The 25566-nt window shown below is 36.4% G+C and overlaps 1 protein-coding gene across 3 annotated transcripts in view; it reads left to right on the top strand.

Annotated features, from left to right (window-relative positions):
• The window catches only part of LOC112048186 (uncharacterized), a 307618-nt gene extending 285638 nt beyond the window's left edge, over positions 1 to 21980 (top strand). For 2 of the 3 annotated variants that reach the window (XM_024085624.2, XM_024085625.2), the window contains 13 exons: positions 4798 to 4873; positions 7134 to 7226; positions 9176 to 9237; positions 9395 to 9466; positions 11598 to 11735; positions 12893 to 12958; positions 14608 to 14799; positions 15328 to 15547; positions 16415 to 16670; positions 17568 to 17733; positions 18241 to 18456; positions 18949 to 19115; positions 19228 to 21980. In XM_024085624.2, coding sequence (XP_023941392.2) covers positions 4798 to 4873; positions 7134 to 7226; positions 9176 to 9237; positions 9395 to 9466; positions 11598 to 11735; positions 12893 to 12958; positions 14608 to 14799; positions 15328 to 15547; positions 16415 to 16670; positions 17568 to 17733; positions 18241 to 18456; positions 18949 to 19115; positions 19228 to 21016 — 3513 coding nt within the window. In that variant the 3' untranslated portion in view covers positions 21017 to 21980. The remainder of the gene's footprint in view (positions 1 to 4797; positions 4874 to 7133; positions 7227 to 9175; positions 9238 to 9394; positions 9467 to 11597; positions 11736 to 12892; positions 12959 to 14607; positions 14800 to 15327; positions 15548 to 16414; positions 16671 to 17567; positions 17734 to 18240; positions 18457 to 18948; positions 19116 to 19227) is intronic. The other variant, XM_024085626.2, reaches the window with a different exon arrangement.
• Positions 21981 to 25566: the final 3586 nt, after the last annotated feature.

Raw genomic sequence — 25566 nt, 5'->3', positions numbered from 1 at the left:
TGGTTCTTAAATTAACAATATCCTATACGCTGCTCATAAAAGTAATACATAATGTGTCCTCCACTCTGTCTGTCTGTACGCAGTAAACAAAAAAACTTCTTTTTTTTTATTCTTAAAAGTTAGCCCTTGACTACAACCTCACCAATGGTAAGTGATGATGCAATATAAGATACGGGCTAACTTGTTAGGCGTAGAATGAAAATTCACGCCCAAAAAGTGTTATAAATCAAATTTTGTACATAAAAAAAAACATACACTCCTCCCTTTTTTGGAGTCGGTTAAAAATATATTACCACTGTAAACATACTCATATATTTTAAGATAATTATATATTTTTGATTTATAACACTTTTCATCCATGAAACAGATGGGTGAAGGTCGTTTCTAATACGGATTTTCTACTATTATAATAAATTAATTTTGACTTTGTGGTTTTCACTATTAGTTGAGTGATCCATGAGGAAAGTTAAGGTACATTATTTGTCAAGTTTTGTATAAATTGGTGAATAGAAATATGACAATAATTATTGGTCTAACCCCTCTCATTCTGAGAGGAGACTCGAGCAGTGAGCCGAATATAAGTTGATAACGACCTGTATACCAGTAATCGGTATATATGCGGAATAGCTAATAGTAGTCAATTAAAAAAAATATCACAACATTGTTATAGCAATAAATAAAAGTGCTTCTTTTCGCTGCAAGATTTTTTTCTATATCGTCCCATTTTCATTTCGATACATCGGGTATCCATTGCTGCCTATTTAATTTTTATAAGTGCGCATTTATTTCCCTTCGCGGCGTTTTGTATACGAAGCATCCCCTAAGATTTATGCCGAGCAACCTACACGCGACATAGGGTATCGGTATTTTAAAATGTACGCCTGATTCTCTGAATTATTGCTTTTTGCCCGCTCCGGCGAAGAAGCGATACTTTACTGTCAGTGTCGAGAATTGGTCTAGAAAAACGGTGAATATGAAAGATTGCTACCAGTGAAGGGTACTTAAACACGCTGTGGTGGAGGCACGAGGGAAATGAGCTTTTTGCTTCAATGAAAAGTTAATAGTTGACTAAAAAAATCGGTTGCCTGTAAAATCGGTTTACTGACGATAGTTGAACGTAACAACATCATAAGAAAATAATGATGGAATGGTTGCATTTTTAAAAAGAAAATGTTAGTTATTCTAAAATACTGTTTAATAATTATCGTAGACCAAACTATACTTTATTTCATGTAAAAAAGCTGGCAACCCTAGAGCGAGGGAAGGACGTATGACGTCATCTTTTTTCGAGTGTGCTTCCGGCTTCCGAGCCGGCTTCATCGAATTATAAAACGTTGTAACGTCAAAAATCTTTATGACAGTTACATTGTACGCTGATGATGATAGTTCAATCTACTGAAATAAATCTTGCATGTTGTTAGACAGTAAAATATTACACCTAATTTCTTAAGTTTTTTTTTGTTTTTGGATTTTTAGGAGCAGACACCTTAGCGGACACATCGCACTATTCAGTAGAGTTTCGTAAAAAGTGGATGGTTAAACAACGTATTAAATAACTAAATTAACACACAAATTACATAGACATTGTTTTATACTATATTTAATAAACTATGCCATCAAAAACAACACTTGTAAAATATCAGTAGTTCTACCATAAAAAGTTGTGAGATCCATGTAATACCAAGATAGTTATTTTATTCAGTCCGTAATTAAGGGATTTTCATTCTCAAGTTATTGCGTAATTAGCTACTTAACATAACAACATCATTCTTATAATGACCATATTAATATAAAAAACTTTTGTCTATCTATACTTATAATAAATCTGTATAGAGGTCAATTCTGTACATGGAATATGTTTCCAAAATAACGATCAGCGGGTGATTAGTGATCAATACTGATGCCATAAATGCAATCAGTAAAATTTTCGTGTCTGTCTGTATGTTCGTTATAGAAACAAAAAGTTATCGACGGATTTTAACGAAACTTAGTACAATTATTCTTCATACTCCTGGGCAGGTTATAGTATACTTTTCATCACGCTACGATCAATAGGAGCAGAGCAGTGAAGGGAAATGGAAAACGGGAGAAGTTACTCCACTTTTACAGCGATACTATACAGGGCTGGATTAAAGAGGTCTAAGTTGCGGGCATCCGCTAGTATTCAATAAGATTGCGCATGCCAAGTCAGTCTATTTTATTACTAGACAGACAGATAGATATTAAGATATTTGTGATCTTAATTTTTGTGTAAACGGTATAAGATGGTCGTGTTTTCAGACCACAATACAAATAACGTACCTACGACTAAACACGTAATAGAATTAACGTCAGCACAAATAAGATGGGCTGACATTCGCAGTGACGACGTCGTAAAACACATTAGCACGTAGTGGCCCCGGGTCTCGGTTATTGGGGTAAAAGGGAAAATGCATTGGCTTTTTTGTAATGTCCTCATAACTTTGCGGATTAGGGCTTGGAATCGATATCTTGCGTTACGTTACGTTATCAACCCATATTCGGCTCACTGCTGAGCTCGAATCTCCTCTCAGAATGAGAGCGGTTAGGCCAATAGTCCACCACGCTGGCCCAATGCGGATTGGCAGACTTCACACACACAGAGAAATTCTCTGGTGTGCAGGTTTCCTCACGATGTTTTCCTTCACCGTTTGAGACACGTGATATTTTATTTCTTAAAATGCACAAAACTGAAAAGTTGGAGGTGCATCGGACCGGATTCGAATGTACACCCTCCGGAAGTCTGCCAATCCGCATTGAGCTAGCGTGGTGGACTATTAGCCTAAACCCTCTTATTCTGAGAGGAGACTCGTGCTCAGTAGTGAGCCGAATATGAGTTGATAATGATGATGATGATTAAAAATCATCGATCACGTCAGCTTTCAAACAATAAACAATAAACATAAAACAAACAATAAACATAATCGGTTAATTTTAAAAGCTTCGATGCCACATACAGACACATGCCAGCCCTTGTTTTACGTAAGAACTACTAAACCAAGTACAAAACATTAGCCCACATTCAAATATCTAAATACCATTCATACTAGCTAACAGAAGTAGGTCCCTAGATATGTAAAATATTTCTCGTCCTCTACCCACACCGTAACAGGTCAATATACAAATTGCTGCATCATGTTAAAGAATCTGCATCCATTTTAAGTAAATAGGTTTCCGAAGAAGTGGCTTTGAGCAATATTTACAATGGAATGCCGCTTCTACTCGGCGTTTTGCCACACCTCAGTAACGAGGTTGCAGCATCCTTGAAAGGCCACATTCCACGACACTATTTACGGTCTAAGCCCTCATTTTCTTTTGCGATTGCAAATTAATGTTTGTACAATAAAAAAAAAAAGTTGTCCACAGCACTTAGGCATCGGGTGTAGGTATAGGTACTGAGTATGACCTCATTTTTCCCGTAAACCGGATTTTATACTTGGTAATTATCGATTATGTACGCCTATATTACTTAGTAATGATTAAAGTTAGGTGCTTAAAGACCAAGATTATCTTTATTGGAGTGTAGATACCAGCTTCTTTGCAAAGTTATTGATATTTTTTAATTCCTTACAAGTTAGCTTTTGTCTACAGTCTCACTTGATGGTAAGTTTTGATGCAATCTTAAATGGAAGCGGGCTAACTTGTTAGGAGTAGGATAAAAATCCACACCCCTTTCGGTTACCACATCGTCCCGGAACGCTAATTCGCTTGGCGGCACGTCTTTGCCTTTATGGTGGTAATTAGCCACGGTCGAAACCTCACACCAGCCGAAAAATTATGTAAAGTATTTATTATAAGACTCAAAAGGTGATTGCAAATATAAGAAAACTAATGTAGAACAAAGGTTATGATTCACAACACTTGTCAGGACAACTTAATTAACAAATCAAACTGTAACCAAAACAAGACCCTAGAATGGCAGAGAATGACCTTGAGTGAAGTCACGTACTTGTGAACGATGTGTGTAGGGTTAAAGGTACCTTTGACTGTATACAAACACTCCCCTTTTCCACTCAAGTCACTCTCCCGGCCAACCCTAAGTAACCTATTAAGAATTACACAACAAGAGATGTGGACGGCTCGAACGCCACGAGCACACTGAAGCCATCACAGACTACTATTTCCAACACCAAACGGCGATAACATATTACAATGTAGTGAAATAAATCGATTAATATTGTAAGCAAACGCTGGTTAAAATAGTTTATGTTTACCTCTTCTCCATAAAAAATGCTGGGGAGCAGAAGAAGGAATAGAATACTGCCGTCTTAATTAAGAAGGGCAGAACTAACATTTTTTACGAAATTGAGTTATATACATATTTGGAATCAGGAAAAAAAGGCCTATTTGCCTAATTTTTGGTGTATTTTTAGCAAAGTAAACAGAGATAGCATAAGCTTAAAGGGCACAACTGCACTATTTTTTAAGTTATAGTACTAGTATTTACATTTACCTTTTCTCCATGTCTTAAATAAAAATGGTGAGGAGTGGAAGAGGGGTTTACTCAAACGCGGCTGTTGGACATAAGGGATAGGGTATCTTTTATTACTTTTCCTATATAATAGGAAGAAGAATAAGGGTGTAAAAGACTATTTAATTATAACAGTTGCTGGAAATATGACTTGCAAAGTATCCTCCCTTTTGTAGAATTTTCTAAATTCTATCTTCGTTTCTCCTATTAAAACAAAGGGCTGAAAGACATATTATCTACTATTGGTCAATAATATCTAACCTTAATAATCTACAATTTTATAACAATAATGTTTTTTTTTGTTGCAGAATATCTTGGACAAGTTCAACCCTGGCGCTCGACAGATGATAATGGCCGGCAAAGCGTATCTGAAGGCCTTGCATGGTGAGTCTGTTATTAGTAGTAATAAGGTGTTTTTAGTGGTATGCTCACTTAAAATGTAATAAAATACATAAAAACAATGAATTTTATAATGAAAATAAATTTATTTAATGGTTATGCCATTTGTTTTGTGAATTTTAGGCATTTATTCACATATCTTTGATAATATTAACTTAAGAGTAATATGAACTGCTCAGTTGGTCCAGTGGGTACGCTATGTAGCCTCTGATCACGAGGTTTTGGGTTGGGCTATGAAACACTGAAATATTATCTTCCAAAATTTTTTCTTCCAAACTTTTCACAGCCCAGAGTTAGGGACTTAATGGGTACCCTACCCATTAAGAGGTCATGCTCAGTAGCAAACATCGGGTTCGGATCAAAAATGAGGAGATCCGCAAAAGAATCAAAATCACTGACATAGCTCAGCGAGTCGCGAAGCTTAAGTGGCAATGGGCAGGATACATAGTTCGAAGAGCTGAGGTCCCAAGGTGCTTGAATGTCGACCCCGCACCGGAAAGCGCAGTGCTGGTCGACCCCCCACTAAGTGGACTGAGGACATCAAGCGGGATGCAGGGAGCCGTTGGATGCTGGCCGCTCGAGACTGTTTTGTTTCGAAGTCCATGCAAGAGGCTTATGTTCAGCAATGTGCGTCCAGCAGCTGATATTTGTGATGAATGATGAATTGATGATGATATATTATTAACCAGCGGCTATGACCTCTATGCCTTCGATTCGGAGGGCGTAGGATCGAATCCAGTCAGGGTAGTGCAGCAGTCCTGAAGTTGTGTGCATTTTAAGAAATTAAATATCACGTGTCTCAAACGGTGAAGGAAAACATTGGGAGGAAATCTGCATACCTAAAAATTTTCTTAAATCTTTACGTCTGTGAAGTCTGCCAATCCGCGTTTGGCCAGCGTGGTGGACTAATGCCTAACCCCTCTCATACTGAGACGAGATTCGAGCTCAACAGTGAGCCGATTATGGGTAATGATGATGATGAATGATGATATTTTTAATTAAATTAATTTTCTTACAGTATATTTTCTTTCTCCTCTGGTATATTTTCTTAATCAAGTCAGTATTCAATTACATTCATTGATTCGGGGTATTTTACCCATTACACAACTGGATTGATAGTGGAAACCCTAACTTCAATCTGTTGTACTGGTAGTTTCAGTGGTACTAACACTGCAATAACATATCCTTACCACAAAGCGCATACAATTTATAGGCCGATAAGGAAGCGATTGTCGTGCGTCGTCAAATTAATTCAATATGATGCGTTACTAAATAGGAGACAATTAATTTATATACCGTAAGCCAAATGGGTGCATCTATATGCAAAACCTTAGTTGTGCTTGTTTGGCTTCGGAACTGGGGCGTAGTTGGTGCCAAATTGTCTCTGTTGGCTTATCTAGCGTATTATACTCGACGCTAGAAGCAATAAACTTTGCCATTGTGCCGGGATGTATTGCTCTTGATACTTGCTTTTACGGCGGACAAGATTTCCTTCGAGCGTTGATAGTTTCTAGTACTGAAACGTTTAGCACTTGCAAGATTTATTATTTGATACTATTACTTAGATCATGTTACAACTAAAGTCTAAAGTATCCACCCTATGAATTTAAACTATCAATCTTTTAGAATATAATCACTTTTACTAATAAATAAAACCTGGCTTAGTTTGTTGTGGGCTTTTATAAGATAGGTGCGTTTGGAATTCTTACGGCTTTAATTTTCTTCTATTTTCCTTACATAATTTAGCGAAAGTACTTGCGGTTTCACCCGCGTAGTTCCTGTCCCCATGGGAATGCGGGATTAATATGATTGATTCAAGGTATCAGCTGAAAATCAGCACCGTATGCCCAATATTAAATGCAGCACAGTGCGCTGAAAGGTTGGGACAAACATTAAAATAATTGTTTTTTCTTTATTTTTTAGTGTCATGGGAAAGTATTCAACTATACTAAAGCCATACTCAAGAAGTACTGTTTACCAACAAACAAATTAAAAATGAGGGTATAAATTGCTAGTCATTTCACACCTAATAATAATTATAATTAAGAAGTGCTTAAATTAATGAAAATTAATTTGATTAACAAGCTATAAAACAATTAAATATAGTTAATATATAGATAATATATAATTTACAATAAAAAAGTTATGAAATGACATGCATTTTCTACCCTCATTTCTAATTTGTTTGTTAGTAAACAATACTCCTCATGTATGGCTTTAGTATAAGTTTTGACGTTTGTATCAGGTGCGGCGGCCGCCTCTCGTCTGTACGTGGATGCTGTGGGTAAACTGGGGCGACAAGCTCAGCAGGGCACGTGGGGAGGATGCGCCGATATCGGTAAGTCACTCTCCTTTTTATAGTTATTTTTACTTGCAAGTATTCGCTGGATGCAGGCGGCTCAGTATCACATGTTTAGAAGTCCCTACAAAAGGCCTATGTCCTGCAGTGGACGTCCATCGGCTGATATAATGATGATGATTAAAATCGGTTCAGTAGATCCACAGATTAACCCTCACAAGCTCACAAACTACAACGATTTATATTAATATTTTAGGGTTTGGTTTGTTGTTGTTGTTGTTAATAGTAGACCTTCTATTAATAACAACAACAACGAAAATCAGCTTTGGTCAGCAAATCACCAAAGTATCCTGAACCGGGTAAAAATAAGTTATTGGAACACCTACATTAAATTAAAATTAATAGATGTCGGTTAGTCACAACTGAATTCAAAAAAATATATACGGTCGAATTGAGAAACCTCCTCCTTTTTTTTGAAGTCGGTTAATAAAAAGTTAGATAGACAAGTAGGAATACAATATTGAATTACAAAAGAAACAAACTAAATTATAGCACTTGGAATCACACTTCACACTTCACACTAATATTATAAAGGCGAAAGTTTGTGTGTAAATATGTTTGTTCCTCTTTTACGTTATGGCTACTGAAGCGATTTGGCTGAAATTTGGTTTGGAAATAGATTTTACTCAGGATTAACACATAGGCTACTTTTCATCCCGGAAAAATCCATGCTCCCGCGGGATTTGTGGATAACTGAATTCCACGCAAACGAAGTCGCGGGCGTCCGCTAGTATGCAATAAAAAAAAGTTAGTCAAAAAGTCAAAAGTCAAAAATCATAAAGGTCAAGATTATGTCATAATTTAATTTAATCTAATGGTGGTAATAATAGTCGAAAACATAAAACTAAAGTTACGAGGGTTCCAAATGCACCTTGGTCCGAGAAGAGCCCACAACAATCTCAGCCAAGGTTTTTTTTTGTTTACCACCATTTTACAAAATTATTTAAAACTAAGCACACAGTCGTATAATACAGTTTAACAACAAGCTTTTTTATCATTAATATAATCATTAACACTATAATAAGCCATTCCCAAAAGCTTGCATTTAATAAACACTTGCGTTATATAGACAAAACAGTGCTAGCCCAGACTTATCAGATTGTTTTGTTTCCGCGAATTATACAAGGAAAAACAAAAACAAAACAAAATCCTTCATATTATCCAGACCCGATCAACTGTATAAGTTCTGTCACAAACATACGAAGGAAACTTCTCGTAGTACCACATGAAAACTAATTAACCAAGTCATTCAAACAGATGTCTGAATAACTTGGTATTTTGATTGCTCAATCTTGTACTCGAGACAGATAAAGCCACTTACAAACTAATATAAGGACATTAACAAATAGTTTAGTTGTAGTATACTCGCTCCACTACAAGGTACTAATCACTATTAGTGAAATTAATGACATAGGTATATACTTATACCTTAACTGCTAGTTTGTTTGGCTTTTCACGCCTACACTACTAGTCTGATTTTAAAAATTCTTTAATCAATGGAAAGATACATTATCAAGGGTAACGTAGGCTAAATCTTGTGCCCATATTCTCACGGCAACGGGAATTTCGTGGGTAAAACCGCGAGGTGTTCGCTATTAATACGTAATTATAATAAACTGAATGTAAGCCAAATGGGATGCCTGAAACTTGACTACATGACGCTTGGTAGAATTGCACCTTTATATCATGGTTGTTTTGCGTCATCTTTTCAAGGCATTCTTTAGAAACGCCTTCCGAAAGACAACAAAAGTGTAAATGAAATACGAAATTTTACGAATCATAACTGTGTTTCTTTTACATATTGCTTTATGCAGCTTTGAAACAAGATACTTCGCTTGTCCACAAAAAAAAATCTGAACAAGAATATTTTATTTTACGCATACCTAGGTAAACGTATGTAATAATTAATTCTCTAATTTAATTTTCAGGTACTGCTCTTATGAAGGTTGTGGAGGTATATCGAGAAATTCAGGATCAACAGATGAACATCGTAAGTTAACATCTACGTATAATTTTCTTTTTAATAAAGAAGCATATAAATCTATTCCAGTGAATAGACCATTTGGACAATGAGGCACCTGCCATAAAAAAGTTTTTCTTTCAATTGTTACTTTGGAAGTAATACAAAAGATGTTTGTCTGTTATAGCTTAAGGCGTTCTACGTGGATTTGCTCGTCCCCCTGGAGACTAATCTGGAGAAAGATACGAAAGTTGTGCAGGTTTGTACGACTTTTTATTAGCACATTTATGATATTTCTAAGAAACATCATATAAACATCGTAAATAAGCTTCTATACAAGGTCATCTTTTGATTAAACAGATACGAACATTGTTAATCTTTGTATTATTTGTAGGTTGTAGCTTCAATCATAATGTAAGTTGTTTCATTCATCAACATAATCAGCCTCTTACTGTACCTTTACTTATTATTTTTATTTATTATAGTAAAGGTGATTTGGAACTTTGACACACAACACTACTTAAATGCGAATTGGTGGGCTGATAATGTTTGTTCAGACCACTGCTGTGATAGTTCAGATGATAATAACCAGGAACGTCATGTAACAACTTATATCTCCGGAATGCTACTGAGAATTTCTTGGAACAAAGAAAATCTTAATGTTCACAAAACACAGGACTCAAATCTTGAACCACTAGATAGATCCAAAGCCAGGTAGCAAGTAGCTACTCACCGGTCTAACGAGACAGTTGTTACGAGTTGCTCTCAAACCAAATATTTCCAGATCAAATTATTTTCTTACCAACAATGTTAATAGTTTGCAGTACATTCGCACTATAGGGAATAAAAATTCTATGTTGTGAATGGAAGGCGCCTTGGAAAATTTAAAGCTAAATATTTCATATATCCAAAACTCGAACCTGCTAGACCAACGCACCAAGTGTTAGGTCTCAAATCAAATCTTGTATAGGCACCAGTGGCGAAGGATGAACTCAGACGAAGATAAGTCATCCCAAAGAAAAGGCAATTCATACCGCTTGATACAAGCTCCGATTTCTCATACATCTATACATATATACTCAGAGGCACAATTATCCGCCCACTATAGTATACTCGCGTAATATTAAAGAGGGCGGTCATTATTCATCACAATAATGACAACACAACACAAAAATATGTATGCATGGATTTTTAAAATATAACTCGACGGAAATCAGCCTATATCGGCTGGTATTTTATTACTAAGAAGTTTTACAAATATACCACACCTAAAGGTAGCATAAAAGCCTCAGGTATTTGGGCCTCAATGGTTGAATATTTAAATAGAACACAATAACAGACTAATTTAAATAAATAATGATATTATTAAGGTCGCTCTGATAACAGATAAATATTCAAATTGTGGTCACGTTCTCAAGCAATTCTTGTTTCGTTCGTTGTAATGTATAGCTATTGTCAACCATTTATATTTATGATTGACATTTATAATTAAGTTAATGTAACTTAAATATTATGACTAAAATTATGTGTAGGTACAGCTGCGAATAATGGTCAAAATTGCAAGCGAAACCAACCAGATATAGAATAAAGTAAAAACCTAATTACTTGTAATTTATGTTTTATTTTGATGATTTTTATATTTTGACGTGACAACGTCTTATAAATCGATGGAGCTGCACACTCTGAAAAAAGATGACGTCATGCGACGTTTCCCTGCTCTAGGGTTGCCAACTTTTTTTACAAGAAATAAAGTATATTCTGGTCTATGAAGATTATTAAACAATATTTTATAAAAACGAACAGTAATTTATTCATTTACTTCCTATGACGTTATCACGTTCAACTATCGTCAGTAAGCCGACTTTACAGATAACCGATTTTTTTAAAGACTCTCAAAAAATCTTCATGTATTTTATTTTATTCTTTACAAGTTAGCCCTTGACTACAATCTCACCTGAAGGTAAATGATGATATAATCTAAGATGGAAGCGGGCTAACTTGTTAGGAGGAGAATGAAAATCCACACTCCTTTCGGTTTCTACACGACATCGTACCGGAACGCTAAATCGCTTGGCGGTACGTTTTTATCGATAGGGTGGTAACTAGCCACGGCCGAAACCTCCTACCAACTAGACCCGTACCAATTAAGAAAACGTCAATCGGCCCAGCCGGAGATCGAACCCAGGACCTATGTGATTAAATCCACCGCGCATACCACGGCGCCACGAAGGCCGTCAAAATTATTGTATTTTTTTCAAAACCCGGTTACCATCCCTTCGACTCCCATTGAAACAACATGGTCAGTATAGAAAATCATATCCAACCACCTTGATGATGATTTTGTCACCATTCTTCAATTTCTAGGAATTTAAAATGAAATTTATTTGCAGTCTGAACAAAAAAGGTTTCTGCAGCAACACAAACTTCGTTCTGAAAGTTACAGCAAGGCCGCAGCCACCATTAAAAAGCAAAGGAAGAAGAAAACGAATGTAACTAAAGTCGGCTCCGCTATGGATAAAGAAATGAAGGTAACAAACAAAAAAGTGTACGTACTTAATATTAACGAGTAGGTCGACCAGGCATCGCGTCATATCATAACAAAACACTATAAGTAAATTCTTCAGGGCGATCTCAAACCAAAAGGTCTTGAATAGGTAGTTAGCTAGGAAAAAAGGAAGTATTGGTCTTGTATAAAAGACAGCAACTTCTTTTATAAAATTGAAAATTATAATATTTTTAACATAAAAAATAGAACCGTCCTCAAAGACGTATTTTCAAACAAAACATAAAAAGAATTTTCAAAATGACGCAGTTAAGAGGTAACAAATATTAAAAAAAAACATACGCATCAAATTGAGAATCTCATCATTTTTTAAAGTCGGTTAAAAACAATGCTGAGCTTGTCTTTAATTTTATTATTTTCTATTACAAATTAATTAATTTATTAGCAATGTATACATAACAAACCAAATAAATTACAACACAACAATTAATTACAAGAGAGAAGTTTATAATTAATATTCCACAAGATTTCGGAGGTTTGTTTTGGTAATACCACTCCAGACTCCCAACAGATAATAATGGAGTCCGTAACTTCACGTTCAAGTTAACAACTGTTGGAGTGCTTCGAAACTCTTCATGGCTTCTTGGGAAAGCGAGATTAAAAATAAATTGATCTCCATTGATCTGGTACGGGATAGTAAAAAATGTTCTCAGTTTAATATAACTTATTTTTAACAGACACAGAAGTGTATTTCTAAAATAACAAAACCAATGTCGAACAAAATGTGATTCACAATATTTATCAGGACAACTTAATTAACAAATCAAACTGTAACCAAAATTCTCCCTAGAGAGAATGACTTTGAGTGGAGTCACGAACTTGTGATCGTTGTATGTAGGGTTAAAGGCGCCTTTGACAGTTAACTAACGCTCCACTTTTCCACTCAAGTCACTCTCCCCGCCTATCCCAAGTACTCGTAACCCATAAAGATTTACATAATAAGGAATTTGGCGACTCCAACGCCACGAGCATACTGAAGCGGACCAAACGGCGAGCGCCTTAAATCGCAACTCGTTCCCGCCAACCGATCGCTACCCCTCTCTAACTCCTCACTCTTTACGGAAACAAATCGCGCCACAACTATTTCCTACACTTTATTAATTCAGTTGTTTTCCATTACAGAGCATGCAGATATTAGAAGAGGAGAAAACTAAATTGGATGCCTTTTGCGAGCAAAGCCTGAAGAATGTAAGTTTATTGGTTTATAAGCATTTCAATAAGTATTACAGCCTTCATATGAGTCCGTGCATAGCATAGTGAAATTCCTTTGGTCTCGTTGTGGTTTAGCACACAAGACTCTTGTCGTAATTTACTTTTGTACACTCGATAATATTGTAGTTTACTGTATTTTAGACCTCTTTTAAGTATATCTGGATAATATTCTCGACAAAGCTTTCATTAACGAAAAGTCCATGATTAACGGCCTTATTAATAAACAATGATACGAGGTGTACTCAACTTTCTTTAAAGTAAAGTGGACCTTATAGCTATAACTAGTTAAAGTACAGTTTACTTTTAAGATAATTGAAGTTTGAATTTTAGGGTTAGTGCATAACAGAAGCTAAATCTGAAGTTAGGTGACAATGCGTTCTATGATGGTAGCGGATTCACTTGGAAGTACTACAGTTTTATGGTAATTTAATTTTACGACATAGTAGAAAACTTTAAGTCATTTGACCATATATATTTGCTAGTATATAATAGAAATTAATTTAGCTGCAAACTAGACAAGAACCGAGACATACAAATATACATATATACAGAGATATCCAGTGTTTAATTGACTTTTAGCTTTGTCAGCACATCTTGGATATAAAGCAAAGCAAACGGTTTAATTCTAAATTCCTTACGGGATCTGATTTTACTTGCATTTGTTTAAGGATACAGGAAATTTTTAAAAGATCACATTACCTACCCTGTATTGAATAATTATTATCTGTTTGCTAAATATAATGTAACAAATAAGTTCTATATAAAAAAGCTATGACAGATAAAATAATTTTAATATGTAATAAAAATATTTGCAGAAATAAATTTATATTGTTAAAATGGAGTTAACGCTTCGCTTGTTGTTCGCTTTTGTACACTCAGAAGATTTTTATCACCGCACTGGTTTTATAGGTACACTTACACCAATAAAAACGAAAAATGTAAATCATCACGGCTGCTTTTAAAAAGGCTTTAAAATGTTTATAGCGTATAAAAATTTTCTCTAAGTTCTTAATGAAAAATAACTTTAAACTGTAAACTTGGATTTATGGTGTATAGTTTTTGAGGAATGATCTAAAACATTCTATCTATTTAACTATCATAATTAATGTAGGTTAGACATTAAGAAGCAGAAATGGCACTAATTAAAATAGGAAAAGCCGACGTACGCTGGGGTCATAGGGTGCTGAAATGGAGACCTCACACTAAGTGCAGTGTTTGTCGAACCCCAATCGGTGGCTGTCTATCAAGCGTCTTAGAGAACTGAATGCAGGCGCTATACGACCGTGTTGTTTGGAAGTCACAAGTGTATGTCCAGCAGTGGACATCCATCAGTTTATAATGATAATGAAGATAATGACATATTAAAACCTTGTTCTTTAAACTAAATCTGTAATAAATTCCCGTGTCTATATTGTTGTAAAATGTGTATGTCATCGTGAGGAAACCTGCATACCTGAGAATTTTCTTAATTATTCTATCCGTGTGTGAAGTTCGCCAATCCGCATTGGGCCAGCGTGGTGGATCTATTAGGCTAACCTCTCTCATTCTGAGTTCATTCATGCTCAACAGCAAGCTGAATATGGGTTGTAATGATGATGATGATGATGATATTGTTTTATTCATAGGCAATGACGCAGGAGCGTAGACGATACGGCTTCGTACTGGAACGCCAGTGCTCCCTCGCGAAGCATTGGCTGGCGTATCATTCAGCGGGAGCGTCGGCGTACAATGTTGGCTTGGAAGAATGGCTCGAAGTGTCCAGGACCAGGGAGTTCCTGCCGTCCAATGTCGAAGCCATGTTTGTCAGCAGAATGAGGGTAAGATACAGTTGTTTACTCAAAAAGTTTCTTAATTTATTTGCTCCACCACAAAATATCCATATCGAGTGAAACGAATATCTTAGCATTCCATTCACCGTGCGGGTGCCGTCCAAGTCGGTTGTGTGGCAGAGAGATAAACTCCATGCAGAGCCCTGGACTTGTACTCAATGTCGCTACACTATACAGTTTAACAGATATTGCAATGTATTACCCACTATCCTTTCACTCCGAAACTGAAGCATTCTTCCAAGTTTCCTTTCGTTTCTAAGTTTCCAAGTCCTCCACGACATTTTAAATTTATAAAAAAAGAACCAGCCCTCCCATTGCCCATTTGAGTTTGATTGGACATTTTGAGTGCCCAAGCGACCGGTGGTCATGGCTACTCCAAGAATCACTGCTTTCTGTATCCGACCCTTAACCCAACAGTCAAGCGAAAGCTTCTTTAGGTGTTGATCGAAGCTTTTCTAAGACCATTGACTGAAACGACTATCGAAACAAACATAGTTCACTTATTATTATTTACAGCAAGTGTCATTCTGGGCTGATGAGGATGTATACGCAAGTCCTCGCAACGGGGATGACGATGATCGCGCTTCAGTGGGGTCGGCGTTGCGTAAGACAAGATCAGTGGACGCCTCGTGCCTAGACGTCAGGTCGATCGCTGACCTTGGATCGCCCACACATGGTTTGTCTAGAGCCAAATCAGACCTGAATTTACAAGCTAGTCTTCATAGTGGTGAACAAGGTAAATTTCTGGTAGCTACTTCCATTTCACATTTCACAAACATCGTAGAACTTACTAGAATACGCTACGTTGTTATGGAATATAGTCCGCGCGTTAACAACTGAGTCTTGAGGTGAATCTCTATAGATAGATAGAAAAACGCAAAATATTATGATGGTCAAACTCAGTTGATAACGTGCTCACATGTTAGACTAACAACTAGCTAACTAGTAGGCTAGAAATATCAATAGACAGACGTAGGGAAACGCTTGATGGTCCGACGATTCAATTGATAACGCGCGTATTATTGTTTTACAAATTAAACTCAATCCTTACACTTCATACTTAATCATTTTTGTACTTGATTCTTTTTTCTTCATTTAACAGAATATATCATTGCACAACATATTATAGAAAAAGTCTCTATTTAACTTAGTATAAGAGCTCCCGCTCAGTTACAATTATTCTTAGTTGGCTAAACTGAGTAAATCGCAGAGTAAGTATACAAACAGGTATAGCGATATATGACAGCCCGCACATCTTCATCCAATCCAACTTAATCGTCCAATTTATAAATGGAATTATGTTAAAAAATTACAATTAAAAAGTTGTCCAACTAAATTGTAAACGTTTTCAATTTAGTCAATCAATCAATCACTTTTTCAATTGATTGATTGATTGATTGATTGATTGCAATTTACTTGATTGATAGTCGGCCAACTAAAAATTATCAGTGCGCGGGCACCCTAACCGTGAACGTACTCGTAAGTTACTCCGACTTTACAATGTTTTGAATTTTTTGCACATCAAATTCTTATCCATAACCGGTTCTGAAGGTTAAAAAACACTACATACAAAACATTGCTATCAATTATGTTTGTTTTCCAGATCCAGACATTCGTACAAAAACTCGACCATCGTCCATCGCACCACCAACATCTACGTCCCGCGATCCACCGCTGGCGCGCGCTCTGTACGCATATTCAGCGGCCGGTGACAACCAACTGAGCTTCCAACAAGGGGACATTCTCGCACTGCTGGGGGATAGAACGAAAGGCTGGCAGTATGGAGAGAACTTGCGAACACACAGCGCTGGATGGTTCCCGTTGGCTTACACTGAACAAATTATTACTGAGAATGACGGGTTCGTATTCAATTGTTAACTACAACCGCCCGTGACTTAAGACGATCCCAGGCAACACAAACTCTAGCTACACAGCGTCTTCGCCGGCGAAGACGAGGTCCCCGATATCTGACGTCACCCAGACGTGGGCTTTTCGGGGTGCCCGGACTGATACACTGAGGCCAAAACACCCTTCTCGAACGGCTCTCTAAGCCGAGGTCCGAGTCTCAGAGGAGACGCCCTTAAAGAGCTGTTCCGCCCATCTACTCTGCTTCTGCAGGCCCTATCAGGCGATGCTTTTGCGCTCGCCCAAACCCCCCGGTGACGCTGGTGAGGTCCCATAAGGAGCCTACGGCACTTACACAATCAGGAAAAAAAAAGACTTAGGACGTGTGGAAAATGAACAGCAGAACCCTTGTAGTTCTCATCTTCCGGTGAAATAGGTATGGGTATAAAGTATTCTCGTAGCCTCCCCTGATAATGTAGTTTTCGACTGGTGAAACATTTATTGAAATCGGCCCAGTATATTCAGAGCCTCTTCAATACAAACAAACAAACAAATCTTTTATCTATACAGTATTATAGATGAAACTTGCATTACAGACAGCGTAGTTTTAAATATCTTTTTTGAGGAAGATTAAGATTCAACTTGTGTTTCTATAACTAGCTTTTCTGTTCTACAAAACTATAGCCATGTTATTGTATCTAATCATGCCCACGCAGAATGGTGGCAAGAATACTGGCTGCATTTCCACTCTGGACAGCCAAGCTGATCCTTTGCGAGTAAAATGAGCCAGCCTTTCTGTTAGTAGATCGAGGCAATTAGCCGCGGTAAAGTGATTCGAAGATTTTTTTGGCAACACTTCACAACTTCACTTCACACTTCAAACACAAAAGTAATTGTTGTGTTGGTTACAGTGGCAACTCCCCAGCGCGCTGGAGTATGGCGCAAACGCCGAGCGAGACGCCGCCGCCAGCGCCGCTGGCGCACACGCAGGTGTCGGCGACCAACGCACCGCACACACACTCACACCCGCCGGCGCGCATGTTCGGTGACACTGTTACTGCACATCACGTTACCAAGGTATTTAAAATTGGAAATTAATATCTTGAAATTATATCCTTTGATAACTTGAATATAGTGAAAATAGCCACAATAAAATAGAATTCACATCATCTTATGTCATAGTAGTTAAATCATATCATATTTTATAAATAATACTAGCGGATGCCCGCGACTTTGTCCGCGTGGAAATCAATGTAAACTTTCAAGCCCTATTTCACCACCTTAGGGGTTGAATTATAAACATTTTTGAATCACATTCACACATCTTCAGACCTTCAATTTTCAATTCAATTCAATCTTCACACACGCAGAGAATTAGGAAAGCTATTTGGTATGCAGGTTTCCTCACCATGTTTTCCTTCATCGTTTAGACACGTGATATATAATTTCTTAAAATGCACACAATTGAAAAGTTGGAGGTGCATCCGAACCGGATTCGAACTCTCACCCTCCGGAATCGGAGGCAGAGGTCGTATCCATTGGGCTATCACGGCTCACTTTTTAACATAATTCATTTTTTTCCAGGGTCGTCTAGCAAACAGCTCACCTGGATTACCTCCTACTCTGCCGGCCCCGTCTCCGAGTGCTCTCAGCACTTCAGCGAGCGCTAACTTCCATCCAACGCCAATCGCTGTAGCGTCGGGCGCTATCAAGAATTCTACATCAGCCGCCAGTTTTACCACTCACGCTGTCATAGAAACCAGAACCTTCGGTCCTCAAACACTGCCCATGAGATCGCAGGTGAGATATATACCACTGGGCACAATTTGACCCGGTTTGTAAAAAAAATCATACAATAATCAAACTAGATTTAAATTGTTAAGATAATCCCTTACTTTTATTTACCTAAGTATTTAATTCATGTGGGAGTAAAAAATTACAAGCAATATAAATATTGATGCCCGAGCAAGATATTTTAGTTAACTTATTAATTAAGATATTTTAATTAACAGCTTTAATTTTATTAATTAAATCATTACGGCAATTGTTAATTGATGACCAAGTGGCGCAGTGACCCTGTCTTCTGCATCCACGACCATTGTTTCAAGTCCCACCACTGGAAAATATCTTGAATAATGCGACCCTTACTATTGTAAACTTCAATTCTTATTCTGTTTATTTCACTCCATTTTATATTAGTACGACCTGGGTAAAGTTTTCTTTGGACTTTGGATTTTTTGGTTTGGTTGGATTAAGAACTCTTTTAACTACTACAATATTTTTAATTTTTAGATTGCCCAAAAAACCGCACCAGCCAAGACAGTCGTATCAGCTGTGGGTGCTGTTGGGAATGTCTCGCTACACAGTTCAAACGACTCCGGGTTCTCAAACGAACCTCCTCCACAGCCTGATATCGACTATAGCGACGAAGAGGCACAACGACTTCGTGTCCCAATCAGGTACCTAATAACTTTTTCTATCCCTGCTTTTATTGTTCGTAGCTTTTTTGTTATTTCTTTTAGTAGTAGAGCTAGTTTTTATTTTGTTTTAATTTGCTAATTATTTTTATAGTAAATCTGCCCAACAAAACTTGGATCACAAAGCCTATCTGTTAAAAACACAAAGCCTGAAACGTGGCCCAAGATCGACAAACAATGGATACCTTACTGATGATCAACAATTGCTTCTGCGCAACATGTTAGACATGGATAAAGATTCTCAGAAAATAAAGAGAACTAAATCATTTTGGAAGTTCGGTCGTACAACTTCTGAAGAGATTATGGAAGGAATGTCTCTTTGGCAGCACAGGGATATTGTAGACACTGTACCAGAATATAAAAAGAAACTATTTGTAAAATTAAAGAAAGAACTACGACCAGCTCCTGAAGTGCCTGAGTCCAAAAATCAAACCCCACAAGATAAATCGCCTACTACAGAAAACGCTCCTGTGCGTCCACAAGAAACGATTGATAGAAAAGATATTAAATTAAATAATGGCATGCGACAGGCTAGAAGCTTAGGCTCTATTCAACACGAAGAACGTGCTGAGAAAGAAAAGAAAGGCAACATGGGTTACCATCACAATCATATGATGAATAAAAAGAGCTTTTCCGAGAAGTCTATTGCAGAAGAAAAGCAGGATGATTTTGTACCACGTAATGAATCTCGACATTCTGATTTAACTAACAGCAGTACTATTAAAACTAATTTTGAAAATAGTTTCTACAATGATGAAAATGGCGATGGATTTGTGATGAAAACTGTAAAAAGACGAGAGATTTTGCAAAGATATGATAATGAAAGCAATTCAGATAACAACTCTGTAGCTTCTAGTACAGATCCTTACGATTGTATAATTGTTGATGACCACATGACTTCTAAAAAACAGCAAGAAATTGATCGTCGTCGCCAAACACAAAATATCGATACTGAAGTCAAAAATAATAAAGAAAATGCATATATGCCTGAATTTGAAGAAATTGAAGTAACACCTATTAAACCACATGTTAGAGCGACCATGTCTACGGATAAGACAAAAAAATCTTCTCACGAAAGATCACCACCTAAAGTTATGGAATTCAAAACGTTTAAAGATACGTCTAAAGAAATAAAAACATTTTCAGCATCATCAGAGACACTGAAATATAAAGACAGTGACCAGCCCACAGATCGATACGGCATTCCCATAGAACGAAACAATAACGATATAAGGAATGAAGATGCGTACACTGAAACTGATGATGGCACCTTAAAGTACAAAAAGAGACAAAGTGAACAAAAAATAAGTAAACACAACTTTGAAAATGGAAATAACAAAGAATATCCGCAAGCTGAAATGAGAAATCAGAAAAAAGAAAAACGAGCATACGAGACTAATGAACCGAGAATAGATTACTCACTAGACAGACGACACACGAGAAAGGATTTCACTGACACAAAGAATCGCGAAAACAAAGCAAGAAATAGGATGAACCGAAGTTACGATGATAGTACACTACCGTATAATGGCAGAAGAGAAGAAAGATACTACGAATCAAACATATCATACTTTAGTGATCAAGAGAGGCGATCATCAAGATACGATTATGAAACAGATTCCAAAAAAGCTGAAAAATCAAAGATTAAGCAAGAAGAAGCAAGATTAGAGGCCAGGCGTTATATGGACCAGCGGACTGATGCGCCATACAGTGAATCGGATGATCAAAAATTCAATGAAGCATTAAAACAACAAAGACCACAACTATTGCCGCGAACCAAACTTTTAAAGAGAACTGTAGACGGCAATGAGCTCCCAGAAGAAGGCCACACGTTTGGGCCGTGGTATGATTTATGGGGTAGAGAAACTGCAATGTACAAGTAGATTCTGGTAGGATTTAAAAGGTTTTGCTATTCTAGTGGTTCTAGTTAGGTATATATTCACGATACCAGTTTTTATAAGAACTTGTTTACTTTCTTATTGTAGGATAAGATTTTCTTTCTAACAAGCACTTTTATTAATTTCGTATCACAATCTTTTATTTGATTCTGCACTGTTATTTTAAATGTAATATGAAATCAGTTATATTAAAACTAACAGTCGTTAAGTTGTAATATTATCATTTTTATTTTTGTAAATGTTGTTGTTGTTAATGTTATGTAAATTTAGTTTAACAATATATAGCTAGGTCAGTGATTGCTAGTTTTATACATAGTCATATTTACCCAAAATACATATTAGCTGATAAAGCTCAACTATGCGAAATCATAATTCTTTGTCCACTGCTACAATGCAAGAAGAAAGTGTTATGAAAATCAGTGTGCCTAGTGGGAGTTTTCAATATTTTCACACTGTTGCCATCACGTTGACGTAAACGCAAATTTATATGGAATTGAAACAGTTGTGCAGTAGTGCCACTTGAAGAATTCCTTAGAAATTCGCGTTTACTTTACGTGACAGTAACAGTATCAAACTGCCACTAGGCCCTCTGATTGTTGTTAGTTTTACCTTTAATTATTAAAACATATATTATCTACATATATAACTTGAGATTTTTTTATTGAATATTAAAATTTAGAAACAAAATGTTTAGTGCCAAATCTTTACAATGATTCCTTTTATCAGGCCGCAACAATTCGCCACCGTGAAACTAAGAAAAGCGTTAACAAATGACCGCTCGTCGCCGGCTATCGAGTAATTGATTTATATTTTATATTATATATTTTTATTACTTTATATTTTGTTAAATATAATATATTATTATGTAAATTAGAATCATCGTGTATTTTGTACAGTTAAATATTATTAGTTTAAGAAAGAATATATCACAATTTTTATAATAATTGAAGGATTGTTTTATTTATTACCTTACCTGGATAAATAAATATAAAAATATTAGGATTTTTTGTAATCATGTTCAATTTCAGTTAATACGAATACGCTTGCTTATTTGTGAAGGCATAATTATTTTATATCAAACAAAATTGTTTATCACTGATGGAGGTAAATTAATTGAAAGTAATATTTAGGTATCTATCTCCTTTTAACATCTCCTTTGGGTATAATTTTAAATATTTTGTAAATATTTATCTTGTAAATTATTTATTTTGTAAATATTTAAAATCATACCTATGTATAGGTATAATTTGAAAGTACATTAAAAATAATGAATTGATAAGTGTTAAATGGTGCATAACATGAGTTTGTTTGCCACACGTTCACGTCTAAACCACTTAACCGATTTTAAAAATTCTTTCAACAATGGAAAGTTACAATACCAGTGAGCAACATAGACTATATTTTATCCCCATATTCCCTCGGGAATGGAAACTACGCGGGTGAATCCGCGAAGCGTCCCCTAGTTTATAATATCTATTCGACGCCGAACTGCAAACGTCTCTATGAACATGACAAGGGGATGGACGCAGGGAAGAAAAATCAATGTCAATTGCCCCCGTGAGCGTGACAATGGTTGATGATCTATCACGTGTTTCCGTGGGGCCCTTTACCATACGTCACGCCGCTGGCGCCCGCGGGTAGGAGAATATAAAAACTTTTACGAGTATAAGGGTGTCAGAAAGAAACATGACTATAAGAAATGAAGGTACCTATACTACAGTTCTACTTGATGTGTACTGTTTACCAATAAACAAATTAGAAATGAAGGTAGAAATCGCATACATAACTTTTTTATTTTTAATTATATATTTGTATGTTTATAAAATGTTATCAAAATATATTAACTATTCTAATTGTTCTAAGCTTATTAATCGAATTTGTTATGATTATTTCAAGAACAAGTTAATTATAATTATTTTTAGAGTGTGAAAGGACTAGCTAGCGATGAATACCCTCGTCCCTCATTTTAAATTTGTTTGTTAGTAAACAGTACATACACATCGAGAAGGACTGCAGTATACGTTCTTTCATTTTAAACATTGTTCTCTAAATTATTTGTTGTTTCATAAGTGGTTAAATGTCGAATTTTAAAGTCACACTAACCTGATTTTTTTATGTTTTTCTTTATCTTTGTTAAGTAAACCCCATCTAACCAAGCAAATTGTCTAAGCTAGTTTATTGTCTCTCGGCCTTAAGTCTAGCCTTTTAACCTGAGAGCTGAATCAATTTCCTTATGACATATAATCAAAAATTAACCATTAGAATCCTACATTATCCCAGATGATGATGATTACATCTTATTCAATGGCAAGGTAGACCTTGACTGCGATCTCATTTGATGTTAGCGAAATCAAACTCTAAGATGGAAATACGCTTACTTACGAGAGGTAGGTACGAAGTTTCTGCACAGTTTCATACAGAAACGTTAAATCGCTTGGCGGTGTATCTTTGCCGGTAGAGTGGTAACTAGCCACGGCCTATGCCTACCACTAGACCCACTAATAACCCAGGATCTCTCTCTGAGAACACACTATCAACTTCGCTACGAGCGTCAAAATGAATGAGATAATATCACGTGTCAAACGATGAAGAAAACTGTTCCTCATGCCAAAAGCCTTTGCAAGCCATTGCGCTATTGTGTGCATAACTCCACGTTACAAGCATATCCTTCGCACACGTCGCAACTGGCTCAAAGTACTACACATTAAAAAACTCGGCACCAGCACAAAGAGCAAAGGACCTACGATTACGACGCAGGAAGCTCGACATCGGCTCGACCCGTCAAAAGGAGCCATTTGCAAAGCGGAATATCTTTGTCAACGTAAGTAGAATGTGTGAGTATTTGAAAACTTACCTAATCGTAACTACTCGTAGATACCTAATATATTTATTTATACTAGCTGACGCCGCGCGGTTTCACCCGCGTGGTTCCCGTTCCCGTAAGAATACCGGGATAATTTATAGCCTATAGCCTTCCTCGATAAATGGGCTATCTAACTCTGAAAGAATTTTTCAAATCGGACCAGTAGTACCTGAGATTAGCGCGTTTGAGTACCTGAGATTGACGTTGAGATTAACAAACAAACAAACAAACTCTTCAGCTTTATAATATTAGTATAGATTAGTAGATGCTTGCGACATCGTCTATCAGGAAAACAATATCCTATCCTAATCCTAATAAAATTTTATATAGATATATGATTGGATGGCTACAGAACCGATTTGGCTGAAATTTAAAATTACTATACTACCCTGAATTAACGCAAGCTACTTCATCCCGGAAAAATCCATGGTTCCCGATGGATCTGTGAAATTTAGCGTGTGGAGATTAGCGCGTTCAATGAAACAAACAAACAAACTCTTCAGCTTTCTAATACAGATTTGAGTATTTTTCCGTCAGCTTAAGCGTCAGCTTTAGCGTTTTCTACGTTCTCTGGTATTATTTTCACTGAAATTGACGTTTAAATATGACACTTATAAGCCCACCCATTTAAAATTACCCTCCATTATCCTTCATCATTACCAAATAGGTATATGTACAACAATTCAAGGCTAGTTGTACACTACCGTTGCAGCCTTAACAACGCACGTTTTTGTGTTATCAATTCGAAAGGATGTCAGTCATCAAAACAAACATTCAGTAGGTAATGTGCGATCAACTTTAAAGATGATTTTATCAACACAGCAGGGATGACAAACAAAATGCTTAGAAATTCGAAGACGGGTGCTGATATAAAATCAATTTGCACTGCAAATCGAGCGAGCAGACCAATGCTTTCCAAGTCATCGGATCCCTTAGAGCGCCTTGGCTTGGAAAAATCCGTCCTGTAAAAAAATCATGCACTTTATAGTTAGAGAGCTTGTGACTAAAATTTGCACCATTTATTCTTGAAGGTGTGACTTTAGAGAATACTTCAAGTGTGTATGTATGTATGTAATGTGTGCCCTTTTCTGAAGTTTTGAGAATGCTACACCATTGATTCCCAAAGTAATCCAGATGGACCTCCTGGGATCCACGGGAGACTCGACGGGAATCTACGAGTACGTTAACGTGACAAAGAAATCGGTTCGAGTTTTCTAAATAAAATAAATAAATAAATAAAAAACCCGACTGCTTGTTATTTTTTTATTTTAAGTTTTTATATGTTATATATAAAAACTGTAGTATAGTTACAAAATTGTCATTACAGAATAGCGCTACAGTTCTGATAATGTTGGTATAAATGACCCTTTGTTCACATTCCTAGTTTTTGTCGTAACACATTAAAAACGAAAGAATTTAGTTTCCCCGTCGCAATGGCGACCGGCTGCGACCACAGACCAAACTGTCTGTGCTTATTTAAGAACTTTGCGGTATTTGTGAACATGCGGGAGCAATATTAACTATGAATATGTTCTAAGCATAAACTAGAAGTGCCGTTACAAAAAATAAGTGTTTATAAAAATAATGTCTGTTGTATGGCGGTAAAATTTTTTAACTATTTACCCGAAAGGGTCAAAGATATGACATTGTTGTTAAAGTTTTTTTGTAAGGT

Source organism: Bicyclus anynana, chromosome 11, assembly GCF_947172395.1.
Source record: "Bicyclus anynana chromosome 11, ilBicAnyn1.1, whole genome shotgun sequence".
Lineage (NCBI taxonomy): Eukaryota > Metazoa > Arthropoda > Insecta > Lepidoptera > Nymphalidae > Bicyclus > Bicyclus anynana.
This window is presented reverse-complemented; position numbering and strand designations above follow the sequence as displayed.